The sequence below is a fragment of the Falco punctatus genome, assembly GCF_963210335.1.
Source record: "Falco punctatus genome assembly, chromosome: Z".
Classification (NCBI taxonomy): Eukaryota; Metazoa; Chordata; class Aves; order Falconiformes; family Falconidae; genus Falco; species Falco punctatus.
The window spans coordinates 3007812-3026813 of NC_137586.1; the positions used below are offsets into that span (position 1 = coordinate 3007812).

Consider the following 19002-nt stretch of genomic DNA (forward strand, 5'->3'; position numbering starts at 1 on the left):
GTGTTCAGATTTACATGGCATCATATTAGTTGGTTTTGCTCCCACCCTTCATTAGGATAAAAGGCTTCCCCAGTCCCCAGTAGTGCAGCTGAGGCCTCCACCCCCCCTTTGCTGTGTATCATCCATACAGTGCAAATTATATCGCGTTTCAGGATGATAACAAGCTGCTGGAGCCGTGCCAGTCGCAAACCAACCAGAGCAGCTTTTAATCTCTGCGTAAGTAAGAAGAAAACCCGTCTCTGTGCGCGGGGTCCCCTGCCAGCCTCATGGGACCCGCTAACACAAACTCTGCAAAAAATCCCTGGCACCGAGCCCAGCGTGCAAAACCTGCTGGCTTAGAGCACAGCACCTGTTAGAAAACCTACGGCTGATTAAAAAAATAATATAAAAATTAGAAATAATCAATGCCAGCTTACAGCGGGGAGGTTTCAGTGCCCGGGGAGACCCGGAGGCAAGCCCCACTCCCCACCCAAGCCACCAACGGCGGCCCCGGGCTCCGGGGACCCGGCCCTGCCGGGGAGCGCGGCTGCCCCCGGGGCCGCCTGCCGCCGGCCTGCGGTGCCTTCCCCAGCCCAGGCCCCGCTCCCGCGGAGCTGCGCTTGGGCACCGGGGGCTCCGCACGGCCGGGGCCGGGGCTGGGCCGGGGCCTGCGCTGGGCCGGGGCCTGCCCCCCGCCGTTACCAGGGCAACGCGGCGGCGCCATTTCCCCCACCGCCGATTCGCCAAATCCGCGTCGTCCTTTCCAGGCACGGGGCGGGGGATACGGTAAGCGGAAAGAAAATAGGCGCCAGGTGAAACAACAACATAAAACTCCACAAGCAAACAAAGAAAAACAATTTTAAAATAGATCCGCCCCCAGCGTGGCGAATGTGCGGCGGCGCAGGCGCGGCGGAGCGGCGCGGCGCGGTGCGGGATGGCGCTGCTGCGGGGTGAGGCTCCTGGCTGCGCGGGGCTAGCGGGGCCCGTGTCCCCCTGAGGGAGCGGGGTGGCGGGGCCCGTGTCCCCCTGAGGGAGCTAGGGAGCGGGGCCTGGGGTCCCCGGCCCGTGTCCCACCGAGGGAGCCTGGTGGCGGGTCTGAGGCGGCGGTGAGGGGCAGGCCCGGCTGCAGGGGCTCGCAGCCCGCCGGCAGCGCCACTTCTCCGTCGAGAATCCGGAGTGGGGCCGGGGAAGCCGTGCCTGTCCCGCCGGGGGGATTTTCCTCAGCTGGAAATAAACGGCGTTAGGTGCAGAGGGGTAGGGAAGGGGCGCGGTGTCGGCCCGTTTTACACAACGGAACGGTCTGCGTGTGGCTCTCTGCGGTGCTTAAGCCGGGTCGGGTGCACGCAGACCCGTAGCAAAGGGTACGCCTGCCCGTCCAGTTCGCCCGCAGTGACCAGGAGTCGCTGGAGGTGCTGCCTGAAGCACCAGCGACTGAAAATTTATTTTCTCACATCCAACCCCTGCCTGTGTCGGCACTGGCAGTGCAGGCTAAAAAGTCCACAAGCACCGGTGGCTCCCGGAGGTGTTCTGTGTGAAGGGGTGCTTCATGCTCAATGTGGTTTAAATTTTCTCTTAAAAAGGAGATAAACATGCCCTTTGATACCTGGTCTTGTTTAAAAACAAAATTGAAGTTGATTGAAATAGGGCTTTTACCTGTTTGACAGTGCTTTGCTGCTTGACAGACTGTGTGTTGTGGTTTGGGATTTCGGTGCCAAGCCTGTCTAATCAGTGTCGCAGTAATATTGCATTGCTCTGCCGAGCTGGGTGATACAGAAAGCGGCTTTGCCCATACTCCTTTGTTAGTTTTCTGTGCCTGTTTCAGGATCATCTTTAATCCTTTGCTGCAGTGGTTTTCATACATTGTTGTTGCTCCTTAACTTTTTTGGGGTTAACGATTGTTTTTTACGTCTTCAAAGTAGGATCTGACTAAGAAATAGTTTCATACAAAGTACATTTGAGAAATGTTGGAGGGTTAGGGTGTATTTCAAACCTATAATAGCAGGTTAACAAAACCAGATTAAAAGCTGTCTTGAGTTGAGCGTTTGATAAGGATTCAGAGTGATCTTTTGCTTTCTAGCCCCAAAAGTTTCCAGATACCTATGTGTTTGGTAGCGGTCAGCTCTCATGCAGTGTTTATCACCTTGGAAAACTGCAGAGACTCTGGAAGTCTTGCCATGGTAATGTTGCACAGTACTAATTAATGGTGACTTGGGAAGAGCTGTCAGAGGCCATAGAGTTCTTTCTGGCTCAGGGCTCCAGCCATCCCTTGTTGCCCCTCTTGCAATTCTGTGGAGAGAGTAGCACTTGTAGATGTCTCTCCAGTTAGGCAGGCTCTGAAGTAATATCCCTTTAGGGGAATGGCTCTGTGGTCAGATTAACACAGCATAACTCAACAGAGGCTGCACTGCTGCTTCTTTTCCTGGTTCAGTCCAGCCTTCTCTGTTAGTCTTGAATTACTGTGCAGGTTTTTTGAGCAACCAGAAGGTGAGCTCAGGTACAGAACTGATCCAAATGAAAATTAGCCCCTTGTTTTCTGCTGACTCTGGGTTAGTCTTCAGCTGCCTCCGTTACATGATCTGCTCTGGTTTATGCTTTGGCCCTGCTGTTGGGAAGGAGCGGGAAGCAGTGAGCAGCCCCACTGAAAGCAAGAGAGGTGTCGTTATTGTGAAAGGAGGGTTTAAGGGCAAAGTTCCATCCTCGCCCCTAGAGTGTTTGTTTGTAAGGCAACCTGGTGTATGTGATTCAGCAAATAACATGAATAACCAGCAACTTGGCCAAAAGGGAGGAGAACAAGTTTTTTTAGCTTGGTCAGGTCCCTGAGCTGATCTGCAGCAAAGCCTTTTCATCAGTGGTTGCGGCACAGTTTTGGAAGGGGCAGAAATCGGTGAGCAGGAGGAGTGGCGGAAGGCAGAGTGTCAAGTCCTGCTTTGCTGAAGGGAAGATAAGCTTAGGAATATGAGATAATCCTTAAAAGAGCTAAGGGTCGTTTTTTTGCAGGTGTTGTTAACATTGAATGAAGAATCAAACTTAACATTCCATAAATTATTGTTAATACAATATATCTTGGATAGTTAAATGAAAAACTACTGGTCTAAACTTAAATCTGTTACCTGAATACTTAGATCAGGGGTCCTCAAACTATGGCCCACGGCCCAGATACAGCCCCCCAGGGTCCTCAATCCGGCCCCCGGTATTTACAGAACTCCCTGTCCCCCCCCCTCCCCCACCGGGACTTGGGGGGGGAACCAAGCAGCCGCAGATGAATTCCTGCCACTTCATCTGCGTGCCGGTCCCTGTTTAAAAAGTTTGAGGACCCCTGGCTTAGAGAGTCCAGGGGCTAATTCTGCAGTAACTCTGTTGAACACATCTGTTTTCCATAAACATTAATCAGTTAAAATATCCTCACCTTTGTAAAAACAAAACTTGTAGGTGTTCACACCTGGTGTCTGTTAGCAGTTTTCAGCGTTTTTTTTTTTAAAAAAAAAATGTGTACAACCGATGTAAAAAACATTTGGTCGATGGATTAAGAATTGTTTCAGGTTAAATTGAACTACTTGCTGGTATCAGTTCAGTGGTGGTTAAATCAAGAGTGAAAACCGATGATGGGTATGGCGTACACTGTGTGTACAAGGGGTCAGTTCTGAGCATTTGTTACAAACCTGGGCACAAGACCTGTACTGCAGGACCAGCCTTGTGACTTTTCAGACCGCTGGATATACGGAGGCCTCCTGAGATAGGTATGTGTAATGGCTGTGATGTTCCCTCTACACGTGAAGGCCTGAAGACCAGGCTTTTTGGATGTATAATAGTTAGCAGCTGTTTATTCCTTTTGAGGAAATCAAAACTGTGAGAAGCAGAATTTAATGGTTACTGTGTCAGGGAGCGGGAGCAGCAGTAGCATGCTTAGCAAAGACTTCTTTCTGAGGTCTTCTGGGTACCCAGAAAGAAGCCCATGGGTGGCATCCTGCTGCGAGGGTGTTACTCTGTTTTGCTATTAATGTTTTTCACATTCATAGAATCACAGGATGGGTTAGGTTGAAAAAGACCTTTAAGGTCAAGTCCAACCGCTAACCCGCACTGCCAAGGCCACCGCTAACCATGGCCCCCAGCGCCACATCTCCAGGTGCTATAAATCCCCCCAGGGCGGGTGCCGCCAGCCCCCCGGGCAGCCTGTGCCAGCCTTGGCCACCCTTTCCGTGAGGGGATTTTCCCTCATTCCCAGCCGAACCCTCCCCCGGCACAACGTGAGGCCGTTCCCTCTCGTCCTGTCGCCTGTTCCCTGGGAGAAGAGCCCGACCCCCCTGGCTCCAGCCCCTCTCAGGGGGTTGCAGGGAGCCAGAAGGTCTCCCCTCAGCCCCCCCTCTCCAGGCTGACCCCCCAGCTCCCCCAGCTTCTCCTTATCAGATCTGACCCTGTCCTTCAGGCTGCAATTTTTGCTTAGTCTGCCTCAGGGTGTTGTGCAGGTGATCTGAGCACATTCACTGCCCAGCCCTGTGTTCAAGGCTCTTGTCAGTGGGGTGAGCCTTGACCTTTGCCACTTTGGAAGGTCCTTTTCTGTGATCGTGTAGCTTGGGATCCAAATACATGAGGGGCAGAGGAGCACCTTCTCTCTGACAACCCAGCCGGAGAATATGGCTCTCACTGCCTTGACAGAGAGCCTGAACGCAGCTTTTGTGAGCAGCTTAATGAAGACGCATTTTCATTTGCCTTCATCATCGTATCTGTATGTATCATTGCAGTGTTACTTAAAATAAGGGTGGGTGCTGCAGGGCAGCTGTAGGAGAGAGGTATGCAAGCTCCATGGTTCAACTGGAGGAAAGTTCACAGGCTGCCTCCCGCATGTTCTGCACACAGAAGCAGAGGCGGCTGTGGCAGGCAGGCAGCACGTGTTTGTTTTCATTCGGACATGGCTTCTCCCAAGCTGGAATTCCTGTATAGACTGCTACTGGTCAGTGCATGTGTACGTGGACGCTTGCATGCTATCTCCTGTCAGTTGAAAACGGAGTTTGCTTTAGCATCAGTCTGCCAGTTTCTGAGAAGTTTAGATGACTTGTAAAATTCTGGAAATAGCATGAAGCTTTTGATTAGGGAGTGGTTTTCCTCTTAAGTTAAAGGAATGAAGATTAAAATGCATATTAAAAGGGTTTTTGTTTTGCTTTATTTTTTTTCCCCTTTGTATAGACTGTTTCAGAGCATAAACCAAAGATCTGCTCACTTTTCTAGGATGAGGGGCTGGCCTCTTTGTTTTTGTTTTTTTGAAGAGCTGTTCCTCATCTGATTATTTCACAGGTATCTACTATGGGATTTCACAGATGTTGCTTCCATGCTTTTAGTACACCAGCACTAGTGTCTGATGTGGTGTGGCAGCCTCCTTTGCTCGCTATCCAAACTGTTTTTCTCCAGATTTGTTTGTGGAAAGGAAGTATTTCTGAAACATTCCCAGCTTTTCCTTCTGACTGTTAATTCTGCGTGCCTTCCCTGTCTAAAGCATTGCTCTATCCTACATCTCCTTTATCTTGGAACTACGTAGCTTCATACTGCCTATGTTTACAAAGCTTGTGAATTTATGATGTTACCCAGTTGAGGCTGACTCAGTGGCTTTCTGCCTGTTAGGTTCTGTGCATCTGGATAATTCTTGCTTCTGTTGCAGGTGTATTCATTGTCGCAGCGAAGCGAACTCCTTTCGGGAGCTATGGAGGCTTGCTGAAGGACTTCACAGCCACTGATCTGACCGAACATGCTGCTCGAGCTGCCTTGGCTGCTGGCAAGGTCTCTCCTGAGATCATTGACAGTGTTGTTGTCGGCAGCGTCATGCAGGTTGGTAGCATGGAAAACTTGCTGGTCAGTGATATGATTTCACTGTGGTCCTATAGATAGTTACCTCTGTTTTGCAGCCAAGAATAAACCAAAGGGGTGGAAACAAAATGGGTAAGTAGCGTCTATAGTGTAGTGTTTCTTGTTGGTGTTCAAGGGACATGCCCTGCGTGATTTTGGTATTGTTGGGAGCAAGGCTTAGCTTGCTTTTTTTTTTAGTACCAAAGGCAGTTTAAACTAGGACAAGCTGATTTTCCAAGACATGTGGATTCATTAAATGGTTCGTTGCTCATCCCTGGTACATTTTTCATATTTTAATGACTTGAGCTGCGCTCAGTGATTAGTAGGTTTTCACTGGATTGTGTAAATCCCTTTCTTTCTGGAGACTGTAACTGATTTGAGTCCATTTCCCTTGAGTATTTCTGTTCCATTTTCTATGGAACTTTTTCAAGTGGATATGAGTTTACCCTGAGCTGGAAGGATACAAGCCTTGATTGGCAGAGACATTTGGACAATCGTATCTTTTCCAAAGACCTTGTGATGCAGATGCTATTGTATGTGGGGCACCAGCACTGGAAAACTGGAGTTATCCACATATGTAGATGAAGGTCTTTGTTTTAGGCAAGACAGCAAACAGCATTTCTGGTTTGGTTTTGTTGTGTATTCTGACTTCACTGTTACTAAGGGTAGGCACTCTAATTTTGTACTGAGTGTTTCAAGGGTGCGAAAGAAACAAATAACTGAGAACTTTTGTGATAAGTTAACAAAGGTGCAGTATTCCTTCTTAAGGATTTTTGGCCAAAAGAGTAGCTTTTGATTATTCTGTCTCCTACAGCTGCCATCTCAGCTTCTTCTAATTAATATTTTAGGTTTTGTAAGAACTGTTTGCGGCCTAGAAAACAAAAAATTGCTGCATCCAAATCTCTTGTAATGCTTTTGCATAAAAAATAGTATTCTCCTAATAAAATGTCTTTTCATGTTGAAATTACATTTGTTTTCCTTTGCATCATACTCCCCCACTCCAATAGATCTTCTGGGTTTTTGTCCTGGATCTCTTTTAAGCATTACTTGATTAAGTTTAAATTTAAACTATGAATGTATGACCATTTTAAACTCCCCTTCTTCAGCAGAAGTAGCTTGATGAATTTTTTTTTTTTTCTGAACTTGCATTGGCACAGAGCATTGCACACATGACTTTGTGTTTGTAATACGTACTGGCTTAGGGCATGATCCCCAGGAGCATAAGTGTTCTCTCTGTTTGGAAAAGATCCATTACAAACTTATAGCGGTGCACAATTTTTTTTCCTGTACCTGTGTCCATCATCATCTGTTGACTCAGCAGTTGAAACGCAGAAGCTGAATTGTTTTTGTTTCATCTCCTGTTGGACCCGGTTTATTGAAGGAGTGGGTTCTGAAGGGTGTGGTACTTTGCTTTGAAATAGAAATGTGACAGAACTGTCTTTGAAAAGCTTTGGAGGAATGAGATTGCTTTGTTAGAACAGGCCAGTGTCCAATTAGAACGTCACAGTGATGAAATTTCACGAAGTGGATATGAAGCAGCAAAGCAGTCTCATTTTCCACACTGTCTGGTTTTTGGGGGCCCTTCCCCTGGATGTCTGAGCAATTTTAATCTACCTTGAAATAATTGCTGCTTGCCAGTCAGGATGTGGTCTTACAACAGTCTGTTGCCTGTGTGCTGCTTTGAAAATAAGGGATAAGGGAAAATGTAAGACTACCAAGTTGCCAACTTCAGCTTTAACATCTGTAGTCCTGTTTTTTGCCTAATATCGAGCTTTTATGACACACAGTTTCTTTAAAGTGCACGTTAAAACATTGGCCCTTTTTGGTCATATGGGATGGTGTCATTTTAAAGAGAATCAAAGTGCTCCTTATGACTAGCAGGATTTCTGCTGAATATACACTAACTTTTTTCAGTGATGAGATTACACCATTTCATCAAGACTTTTGCTCTCCAAAGAAAATAAAGCGTAACAAAACCTCCTATTTGTTCTGTCTGCAGAGCTCCGCAGATGCAATTTATATTGCAAGACATGTCGGTTTACGTGTGGGAGTCCCTGTCCCAGTTCCAGCCCTCACTGTCAACAGACTTTGTGGCTCTGGTTTCCAATCCATTGCCAGCGGATGTCAGGTACAAAGCTCTGTATTTCTGGATTAGTCGTAACTTTTATCAGACTGTTAATGTGAGAGATGTGTGTGGAAATGTGTACTTCATGTTTGGGATGAGTCTGAACATGGATTTTTAGCTAGCACTGGTAGAGTCTTCCTGTTGTCCTGCATGGTTTTGTGCAGGAGTTCAGCCTCCACAGTGCCGTATTTTGTGGTTGGTTTTAAAAATCATCATTTTAGCTATTTTTTTATTTAATGTAAGTTTTTAATAAACTTAAAGAAAAGTAAGCAGACTTACATTTATTTAATGTAAAAGTTTAATGTAAGGAATGCGACAAGTGTTACCCAGTGAATAGAGCTCAGCTGTGAATGTGGTTGCATTCTTGTGATCCTGTTTGCATGGATTGGAATTACTGGCCATCCGAATCACTACAGCAGGCTTTCATCTTCTGATTGTTGTTTATATTCTCTATGTAAGCAGCAACCTGTGCTTTTAAGTGTGTTTTTGTTCAAAGATCGAAACCCTTTCATGGGTAAGATAATTTATAGCATCACTTCTTTTAAATTAGAAGAAAATCAACTTCTTTTTGAGCGGCTGGCCAAAACCACTGATTAAAATGGTACAATGAATTTTATTTCATTTGCTCATATGGACCAGTGGTCTACAACTAGCAGTGGTCTAGACTTAACAAAATTAAAGGTTATTTTATGAATAACCTTATTTATGAGCAACCATGTAATTGGGGTTTGTTTGGTTGGGGTTTTTTGGGGATTGTTGTTTGGGTTTTTTTAGAGTTCCCCTTGACTAGAGAATTGCTTTAGGTCTGATTCCTTAGACGAAAAGCATGTGGGAGACAATGTAGAGTTAACGTTACGTGTTTACAATAATACCAATCTGACCGTTTTCTAGCTCTCTCTGCAAAGGCTGTAAGATGTGTTGGTCTACGCAGAAAAAATCTATTGGAGAATTTGACCACCTGTATCAAAAGTATGGTTGTGAGACCTCTTCCAAAGACAGCATTTCATCAATGCAGTTAATGTTTCTGTATTATTCTGGCACACAACAAAGCTGCAGCTTCTATTCTGAGCTGCTTAAATGTGCACAAAGTTTTTGGTAACTGTAGGAAGCATCTCAGCACATATTACTACAGATCATTCATACTAATTATTAGTGAGTCGTCTCAAAGGCATATCATTTCATCTGCTTCCATTCCTTTACACAAATAACGTTATCTGTCCAACTGAGTGATTCATTTTAAGGAAGCAGAATTTTTTGAGTGGTCTGATGGCACATTTAGGAATTGGGGCTTTTAGGTTCTGTGTGCTTTGCCAATGATGAGTTAGTGTGTTTTGGGGATTTCTTTTGTCAGCTTACCTGGCTAATGTTTTCTGAGATGATGCCTGTTTTTTTTAGAATTGTAAGGTCTAGTTTCAGGCTTTGAAGTTTAATTTGTGTTCCTTTTGAGAAGATTGGGAGCTCAAAACAAAAAAAAAAATCTAAACCATCTGTGAACCTAACCACACAAGCATGCAGATGTTTAATGGCTTTGTTCCTCTGTCCTGTCACATGTGTGCACTCTTATTCTCTTCCTCCCTCATTGATATAATCATTCCTGGCTGAAAGAAGGAAGAAGGAACACCTAATGAAAGAGACGGACCCCAATCTTAATAGAAGGGTAAACCCTTCGTAAATGTACACATGGCTGAGCTTGAACTCATTCGGTGTGTGTGGCTTTGTAGGTGATGAAATCTTTTTCTAAAACAGTTGTTATTGCCTTACAAAACCAGCAAACTAAATCCTAGACCTGTTTTATTTTTTCTGTTAACAGGAGATTTGCCTTAATGAATCAGAAGTTGTTCTGTGTGGTGGAGCTGAAAGTATGAGCCAAGCTCCTTATGCAGTTCGAAACATTAGATTTGGAACCAGATTAGGAGCAGAACTCAAGGTCTGGTACTTTTTTTACTTTCCTCTCTGAACAAAGTCACATTTACAGAACAACATAAAGTATCAGGTCTGTAGACGCTGTATCCTTGCAAATGAAATTATTGGAGATCAGATCCAGATTTAGTTGTTCAAAGCATTTATTCAGTATTCAGACATTATCAGAACAGTAGCTTCAGGCAATTTTGTTAGGCATGCTGGTTTTCTAGGTTTTCCAAAACCATGTTTGAATTCTTGTTCCATGTGACACGTTATCAATAAACTCTTAGACACAAAACTTAGTTTGCTTGGTACATTCCATCAGAGCCTGTATATAACATAAAAACTTGTCAGAGGCTGTGAAATAGAGCCTTTTTTTTTTAATGGAGACAGTTTAGATGAAGCTACTAAGGCTGGCTGTGGGTAGATAGACTGGTAAAGAACATGTATACCTCCAAGTTACAAGCATCTCTCACTTAAAAGTAGGAACATGAAGTTAAATCCATTGACAGACAAGTTATTTTTAATTTTCTGATGATAAATCCTCGGTGAAGTGTGGGAAACCTGCAGCAGGATGCAGTTCAGCTCTGATAATTACAGTTTACTCAGTGGGTCATAACCAACATAAGAATGCTAAATTAGGCTATTTTAGTGCTTCAGTCCTTTCGTTTTTCTATGCTATATTGGACTGACTGATCTTGCCTTTTATCTGGTTAAGTGAAGTTAGATTTGAGTGTTTTCTCACCTGAAATGTTTTACCTACAGAAACCTTTGACTCTAGACACTAGAGTACAATTTTTGATTAAATAAAATAACACATAAGAACTTGCATACTGTTTTGCAGTCTGTTTGTTTTAATTTAAATAAATTATCTGTAGGTAACCTGAGTTAATTTTACAAAGAGGCATTAGTTTCCAAGAGGTTGCAGAATAATTAGAAGTAGTAAATGTTAATGATGCTGTGCTTCATAATTTTCTTTTCATAATGTTTCTTGCAGTTGGAAGACACATTGTGGGCAGCTCTGACAGATACATATGTTAAAATACCTATGGCAATTACAGCTGAAAATCTGGCTGCAAAATACAATATCACTCGAGAGGACTGTGACCGATACGCATTCAAAACACAACAGAGATGTAAAGCTGGTTAGTAAATTTAGGAATGGAAGTGTTTATATGATACTAGTTTCAAATCTAGTCAGTTTTTAGCATAGGTTCAAAGTATTTTTAAGTTTTGTGTAGCTCTTGGTGTGATTTGCCTTTTGATTTGCAGATACTATAGTTCATGGTTTTGCTTGCCCTGTGATACAAGTAGCCCGTTCCTAGGGGGTTTGGCTTTGAATATACGGAGTCAGGTGTTGTGTTTATCAGCAGGGTAAGTGATGAGCCCCTTTCCACTGGCTTGCTGTGTCTTCCTAGTGGACGTTCAGCAGTCATCCAGGCAGCAAGTGCCATTGGCCTGTCACATGTAACCTCCTGCCTGAACAGCATTCATGTTTATGGATTACTGGAGAGGGCCCAGCAGAGGCTACCAAGACTATGAGGGGACTGGAGCATCCCCCTGATGAGGAAAGGCTGCGGGAGCTGGGGCTGTTCAGCCTGGAGAAAAGAAGATTGAGAGGGGAGCTTATCAGCACGTACAAGTACCTTCAGGGCGGGTGCCAGGAGGACGGGGCCAGGCTCTTCCAGTGGTGGCCAGAGACAGGACAAGGGGCAACGGGCACAAACTGCAACACAGGAAGGTCCAACTGAACGTGAGGAAGAACTTCTTTACCTTGAGGGTGGCAGAGCCCTGGGACAGGCTGCCCGGAGGGGCTGTGGGGTCTCCTGCTCTGGAGATACTCAAAACCTGCGTGGACACGACTGAGCAACCTGCTGTAGGTGAACCTGCTTTAGTGGGCAGTTGGACTAGATGGTCTCCAGAGGGCCCTTCCCACCCTGACCATTCTCAGATTCTATGAACATGGCTTGTTGGTGCCCCTTTGGTGGGATGCCTTGCCCTTGTCTTGCCTGCGACAGAGCAATGTTGTCCCCAGCGTGCCTCACTCCCCCTATTTCTTTCGTCTCAGCTGCAGAACGGTCCTCTCCCACAGCAACCCCAATCCTTCTTGCATACAAGCATGTGCTATAATTGATCTAAATTATTTTTCTTTTGGAAATCATATGCTGTTTGACAACTCTTAAACGATTAGAGCAGATGGAATCTGAAGAGGGGTTATTTGTTGAGGACCTGTGTTTAAACTGTTCTCTGGGTGGTTTAGTGGCCAGAGCCATCAGTGGGAGGCATTGGGTTGCTGTGAAATTGATGAATAGTGTAAACAGGATGGTACTTCAAAAGACCAGTAGAATGCGTAGGGATCATCCTGGGAGTTCAGCATCCGCTGTAACCCAAAAGTGAACATAAGAGGCAAAAATATAAACATGCTTTTAGATTCTAATGATGGTGCTATTTAACACCTGCTACTCTTGAAGGAAAACTTTATATTTTCTTCTATGGATGAAGCAGTGCTTTTTCTAACTTCTTTTAGTCATGTGTTATCTTCCCTGCTGATCTTGTTAGCTAACTCCTGCCATTCCTGAAGCCTTTGCTAGAAACTGTGCCCCTGAAGAGGCTTTTGCTTCTCTCTTGTTTTCTAGAATTTTTGCCTTGCTGTTTTTATTTCTGCTTGTTATGACCAGGTCATCTTATTCTCAACTAAAGGGAGTCCTGTAGCTAGCAAGGAAAGAAAAACATTTTGTAGAATTTATTGAGAAGTTCAGAGGTAGCTAAACAACATCAGATATGGAAGTTTCAGTGCCTTAGTTTTAAATCCCTCGGAGCTGCATTTGTGGAATGATTTGAAGTGGCTGAGAGTCTTGGTTCAGTTATGTGAGATAGGATACATCTGTGTGTTCACAATAAAACATGGTGGATACCAAAAGTAGCATTTAATTACCTGAATATTGGTGTCTAAGGTTGTGGTAGGTGATGTGGCCAGATGCTCTTATGGGCATCTTAAATACCTACAATGTTTTGAATTGTCTCTGGTTATTTAGGCAGCTGAATCCCATTCTGAGTTTGTAACTTGACTGTGAAATCCTGTGGAGGAGCACCTTGGACAGGATTTTAATTGATACACAATAACTTATGCTCGTTATCAACAGAGAAGAGATGGCTCAGCATTTTTTCCGTGTTCCTCTGTAAGTGAGATTTAGTTTCTTGGCCCGTTGATAACTGACAGAGCTGTAGAATCAATCAACGGTATAGGAGGATGTGTACCAAACAGAAATCTAGTGGTTAAAAAAAAATAAAATCAGTTATTTAAAGCTGAAATAACACTTCCTATTAGAGACTTTCTTTGCAGGAGTTTGAGAATGTATATTTGTGGAGTTTTTGCCCAGTTTCTAAAAAAAACAAACAGTAAACACCAACCAGCCTATTTAAGCAAAATAAAACATAAACAGTACTGTCCCTGGACTCTGGTTAAAATAGAGCAAAAAATGTGTGCACATGAAAATAGCATTATTGGTCATGCTGCGCAATCATCTTGATATTTTTATCAAGTTCTTCTGTTTTCCTTTTTGTGGTTACAGCTCATGATGCTGGTTACTTCAATGCTGAGATGGCACCAATTGAAGTGAAAACAAAAAAGGGGAAAGAAAGTATGCAAAAGGACGAGCACCCAAAACCCCAGACCACTCTGGAACAATTGGCAAAACTCCCATCTGTCTTTAAAAAGGATGGAACGGTCACGGCTGGGAATGCTTCAGTGAGTATGTCAAAGCCTTGGGTTGTGCAAGTGTCACCTCTAAGGTTCTCCAAATGTATTGTTACTGTATTTATGTCTCACTGAGCTGCCTTTGGCTGTCAGCAGTGCCTCCTGATGAAAATGATCTCTCATTCTGCAACTGAATGCCCCTGGTTGACTGTACCAGCCCCAAGATGGCAGGGGATCCTTCCGTCTGCTCCCATGTTCTAAAATTTGGTTTTGTGGACTGGCACTGTTCTTTTAGCGAGGCACTGACACTTCCTCCTCAGCCTGCAATTATTCCCGTAGTGGCCGTGTAGAATTAGCCATTCTGCTTTCTTTTGGTGGGCAATGATTACTGAACACTTGCTTTACAAATCATGTATTACATTAGCAGGCACACTGCTGCCTCTCATCCTTGTACTGCAATTAGTATCCTCTCTAGTCCAAACCACATTTTGCTCTTACGCAGAGCAGACTTGGTGCTTAGCAGCATGTCATTATGGACTGTTCCTCTTACACTTACTTTCTTAATCAATTGATCCATGTTCTTTGGGCCAGAAGGACCACTGTGATCATGTAGTCTGAATTCCTGCCTGAAATAGATTATAAGCACAGTAAGTATGGGTGTCTGTAAAGTATCTTTTTTTAATTAATAGTACATACATTATCCAATATTAATAGTGGTTTTGCAAGTTTACAGAATGACATTTCCAGTGTAAGGGAGACTTTAAGTTGGCAAAGATGTGGTTTACCCTTCTAAAACACTGAAATCAATTGAACAACTATATTTAACTTTCTTTTGCGGTCCACAGAAAAATGAAAGATTGTGGTTTGTTGTTTTGAATTAACACTAATACAATTGTCTGTTAAATGCTAGTAACAGTGTCTGGGACTCAAGGGGTTTTTTTGAGGGGCATATTTAGTTTGAAGTGTGGGGGTTTTTTGTTTGTATTTTCGTGCACTAAGAATGTGTTTCTCTCTTATTGCAAGGGGGTGTGTGATGGAGCTGGTGCAGTCATCATCGCCAGTGAATCAGCCCTTAAAAAGCACAGTCTCACTCCTCTGGCAAGAGTAGTAGCATATCACTCATCTGGCTGTGACCCCTCCATAATGGGCATTGGTAAGTTGCAATAAAGCATGTTATTTTATAGCATCAAGCAGCATTAAAATACTCATGTGTTGGGCATTCTAGAGCAAAGAGTCTGCAGTGTGCTGAGTCTGGTAGCTCTGAAGACTGTGTGCCTTACTACAGAGAGACTGTCCATCCCATGGTGTCAGTCCATCCCTCTTTAACCAGAGGGGCTGACTCACCCCTCGGTTCAGCTGAAAAGGGCACGTGCAGTGCCTGACCTGTAGCATGAGCACTGAACTGTAGTCCCACAGACACCTCTTTATTTTCCTTTTTACTCTGTTAGTTAAGTCAAGAAAATTGGCACTCTCAGTGTTTTCTAAAACCGATTTTCTCCTGAAAGTCAGTTGTTTCCTGTAAGCTTCAAATCCCGTTATTAAATGTGTAACCGAGTTGTCTTCCTCGCCTCTTGCTGAAGGTGTATTGGCTGTGTGTACACCTTTCAGCAGTTACTTAGTTGCCCAAGCTAAGATTGGATTCCAGAATGCACATCTATTCAGGTATTATTTTGGCAAACCAGCTACTTCTCTTTTTTTTGTTAGTCCCTTTCTTTATGCTTTCTAATAAAGTAGCTGTTAACACAGACAAACCCTCCAAGCCAATCCAGACACCCCAGGATTTTTCCCTTCTGTTTAGTTTGTAGACAGCATTGTATCCCAGCATCGCTTTTCCTTTCTGCCATTCTGTTCAGAGAAGTCATTGTTGACTGGTTCCATGTGTCAGTAGAAATGCAAATGAAGCATTGTCAGATTTGTTTTCTTGATCAGACTATCTGACTAACACAACCTTCAAAGCAAATGTAGAGGGAGGGTTTCTTTCACTAGACTTCATGCTGTCATTGTGCTTTCTAAACTAGCCCATTCTTTCTAGGTCAGGCAACTCTTTTAGATTGTTTAAAAACTTCATAAATCACATGGAGAAACATTTAGTATCCTAACTCCTTACCACCACAGCTTGTCCCCAGCAACTCAAAAAGACCAGATGAGATTCATTGACTTGACAGCAACAGATCTGAGAACAGGAGCTCAGTCTAAGCAACTGCCCTTTCACATACTGATAGTGATGGGGAGTCCTGCCTCACAATATCTAGTGAGAGAAGTCATTGTCTTTTTAAAAAAAGGAGAGAGAGAAAGAGGGGAAAAAAGTCTACTTGGCTGTCACTAATGGTCTTTGTGTTGTCCACATGAGACCCTCCCATTACTCTCACGCGTAACAGGCATACTAAAATCCGTCTGTAATGAGATGCATTTAGAGTCTAGTATTAAGCTGCCTGAGGCTTTCTAATAATCCACCGAGCTTTGAACTGGGCCCTTCTTTTAATTTTTCTGTCTCTTCAGTCATTTACTTCTCTTTATGGTTGTTTATTTTTATTCTTTGAGCTATGAGTTTTCAAAACCCATCTTTTGGTACTGAGATAGCATTTAGGATTGGGTTTTTTTTTTGTCAGCTACCATCTAACATCTCAATATCTTTATCCTACAAGCACATATCTAATTAACTGTTTCAAATTCTCTTTGACTGTATTTTCCCTTAGGTAGCTGTGCTTTGAGATTAATCTCCTCTTGTAGGGTATTACATTAGGTCATAGAAGTCCGCTTCCTTCAGAGAACAGTTTTACTGCCAAACTCAAATATTCTCCAAAAATAGTTGTCCTGTCTTCAGTTGGCTGGGACCTGGTCCAAGGGAACAGTTTATTGTTTTTTTTACTAGAAGATTTTCAGATAAAGTATATTAAGAACACCAAAACAATACCCTTAACTAAGCACATGACTGGCAAACTCTAGAACTTTTTCTTTTTTGTATACCTGGAGGCAGCAAGTTGTGAGGAAAGAATACACTGAAGCAAGAGTACTGGGAAGGAGAATGCCTCAAAAAGTGTTGTGACATTTTTTTATGTGGCTGGGGACTGTCAGTTCTCTTGACTTGAAAGCTATGTCTGTGTTTGCCAACATAGTTGTGCAGCAGTACTGACACTCTTAACTTTCCCTGGCAGTGTGTTGAGAAGGCTGCCAAATAGTTTTGAGGTTTACGGGTTCTCTTACCACCTAATAAAGCAGGTGAGTGGCATATCCAGAATTCGTTGGCTGCACAGAAGCTTGTGGGAGGGGATTTGATGAGACTTTATGAAGCTATCCTATGTGTAACGTGTTTATAAGCCTCTATTTTTTTAATTTAACTAACTCTACATAAAATTTCCAAATAGGCCCTGTACCTGCAATTACAGAGGTTCTGAAGAAAGCAGGATTGACTCTGAAGGACATGGATTTGGTAGAGGTAAGGAGTTTTAATATAAGCAGTGAAGTTATTCCTGATCTTCATAGCAGAAACATACCACTCATATGTGTAGCTTGCCCTCATGAGGTAAGTGTTTCTGCGTGTTTGGAGCCCACCTGTCTTAGCTTGCCTGTCTGACCTCTGTCCATCCAGCTTCTAACACACAGTTGCACAGTCATCACAAAAATCCAAGGCACGTGGAAATTGGAAACGGCACGATAGCATTCCATGGAACAAATAATACCCTCATGTGACAAGAAATTTTACTCTGTTGGCTGGACTGTTAATGCTTTAAGTTAGTGATACTTCTCCATTTGTGAACAAGGCCCTTTTTTGTCAGAGCTGTAGGCTCTTCACAAACACACGGCATCAGAATATGCCATGCCTGGTTTTATATAAAACATACTACATTCTTGGTTTGTATCACATGTTCTGGAAGGATTTGAATTTGAATTGGGTTGGCATGACAATTTTTATGTTGTCAGAGTATGCTTTTATAAACATCATGTTTAATATTTTTCGCAATCAAAATGACCTAAAGAAGAAGTGCACCTCATTTAATCTTGTGTGCGCACATGCTGCTGAACGCTTGTGTGGAAAGTCAGACATGAACAGTGGTATTGTTTCTCTGGTGTTGTAGGTGAATGAGGCATTTGCACCTCAGTATCTAGCTGTTGAAAAAGTTCTGGGCCTTGACCCTGAAAAAACCAATGTCAACGGAGGTGCCATTGCTATGGGTCATCCTTTGGGTGCTTCAGGATCACGGATCACAGCTCACCTGGTCCATGAATTAAGGTATGTGTGTGGCCGATAGCCACTGGTAAGTCGATGCAGTGCTGATGTAGTTACACCTGCAAAAGATTTTTGGTCTGGATGCTGCGTGACAAAAATCTTCCAGTTGACTATAGCTTTCAACTCTTCTCACTGCAGCGTAGCAGTTCCTGTATGAATTTGTTAACTTCGTGCTGAGCTCAGGTCCTGCACCTTGCCTCATATTCCAGTCTGCTGTCATTACAGGGTTTTTTGCTTCCTCTAGATCTGATGCAAGCCTGCCATAGTCAGTGGGAAGGTTTCCTGTTTTGAAATGGCCTTTGAGCAAAGCCTGTTCCCTTATTAACAAGGTGTATTTAAAAGGTGTTGTCATCACCTTCTTTCGCTTTTAGTCAGTTTTCAGCAGTTTGAAGTCTTTTGGCTTGCTTGATACACTTAGCCCCATTTCAATCTGAATTTTCCTTTTTTTTTTTTTTTTAATGACCCTCGGGGCACAGATCATTCTACCTTTTTGCTTGGACCTGCAGCACGATGTTAGTGTCCAGCCATAAAGCCGCAGTTAATTTGCACCTTGTGGAAAGCTGTAGAAAACTTAGCTTTAAAAAACTACCTAGGCAGTAAAATTGTATTTTACTTCTGTCGTTTTTATTATGTGGTGAAACCACAAGTATTTCAAATATGTCATTCTTTGCCATTTTGTGTTCGTAAGAACAATATAACCTACTGTCTTTCAGATGGCAAAAGACTCAGACCTGCAACTCCTATTTTTTCTACAGAAATATTCCAACATCAGTTCAGGCCTCATGATGTTTTTCTAGAAAAAGAACATACACATTGTAGAACATCGTCTTTAGTAGTACCTAATTGGTAGCTAGTTTCAGAAAATCAGGACAACAGCTGCTAGGGTTTCATAAATAGAAATAATTCTCCCTGTTGTTTTTTCTGTACAGGCGTCGTGGTGGGAAATATGCTGTTGGGTCGGCTTGCATTGGTGGTGGACAAGGTATTGCTGTTATCATTGAGAACACAGCCTGAGCAATCCTGGGGACTGCGCTCGTCACCCAAATTACTAATTCCTCGAGAAAATTCTGCCTTTTGTGACAATAAAGCATCACTGCCTGCCTGCCTTTTGTGCCATTCCTGCCAGGTAAAGGAACAGCTGAGGAGTCTGAATTCTGAACAAAAAGATTAATTAGTCTTTCTAACTAAAGGAAGTGTAGCATCAATATAATTGCACACTGATGAAGTATTTTCTAA

General features: G+C 43.4%; 1 protein-coding gene across 1 annotated transcript; it reads left to right on the forward strand.

The window, feature by feature from the left end:
- The first annotated feature begins 770 nt into the window (after positions 1-770).
- ACAA2 (acetyl-CoA acyltransferase 2) lies at positions 771-18868 on the forward strand. Its single transcript, XM_080371635.1, has 10 exons — positions 771-929; positions 5630-5796; positions 7814-7942; positions 9750-9866; positions 10839-10986; positions 13414-13589; positions 14562-14691; positions 16904-16974; positions 17615-17769; positions 18696-18868. Exons 1-10 carry the CDS (start codon positions 914-916, stop codon positions 18778-18780), a joined length of 1194 nt encoding a protein of 397 aa, XP_080227761.1. The 5' UTR covers positions 771-913; the 3' UTR covers positions 18781-18868.
- The last annotated feature ends 134 nt before the right edge of the window (positions 18869-19002 follow it).

What these genes read in the sequence shown, in the direction of transcription:
- ACAA2 (XM_080371635.1), top strand. An exon ending in TTGTCGGCAGCGTCATGCAG is followed by an intron (nt 5,797 to 7,813) that starts GTTGGTAGCATG and finishes TTCTGTCTGCAG; the next exon opens with AGCTCCGCAGATGCAATTTA. An exon ending in AGGACATGGATTTGGTAGAG is followed by an intron (nt 16,975 to 17,614) that starts GTAAGGAGTTTT and finishes CTGGTGTTGTAG; the next exon opens with GTGAATGAGGCATTTGCACC.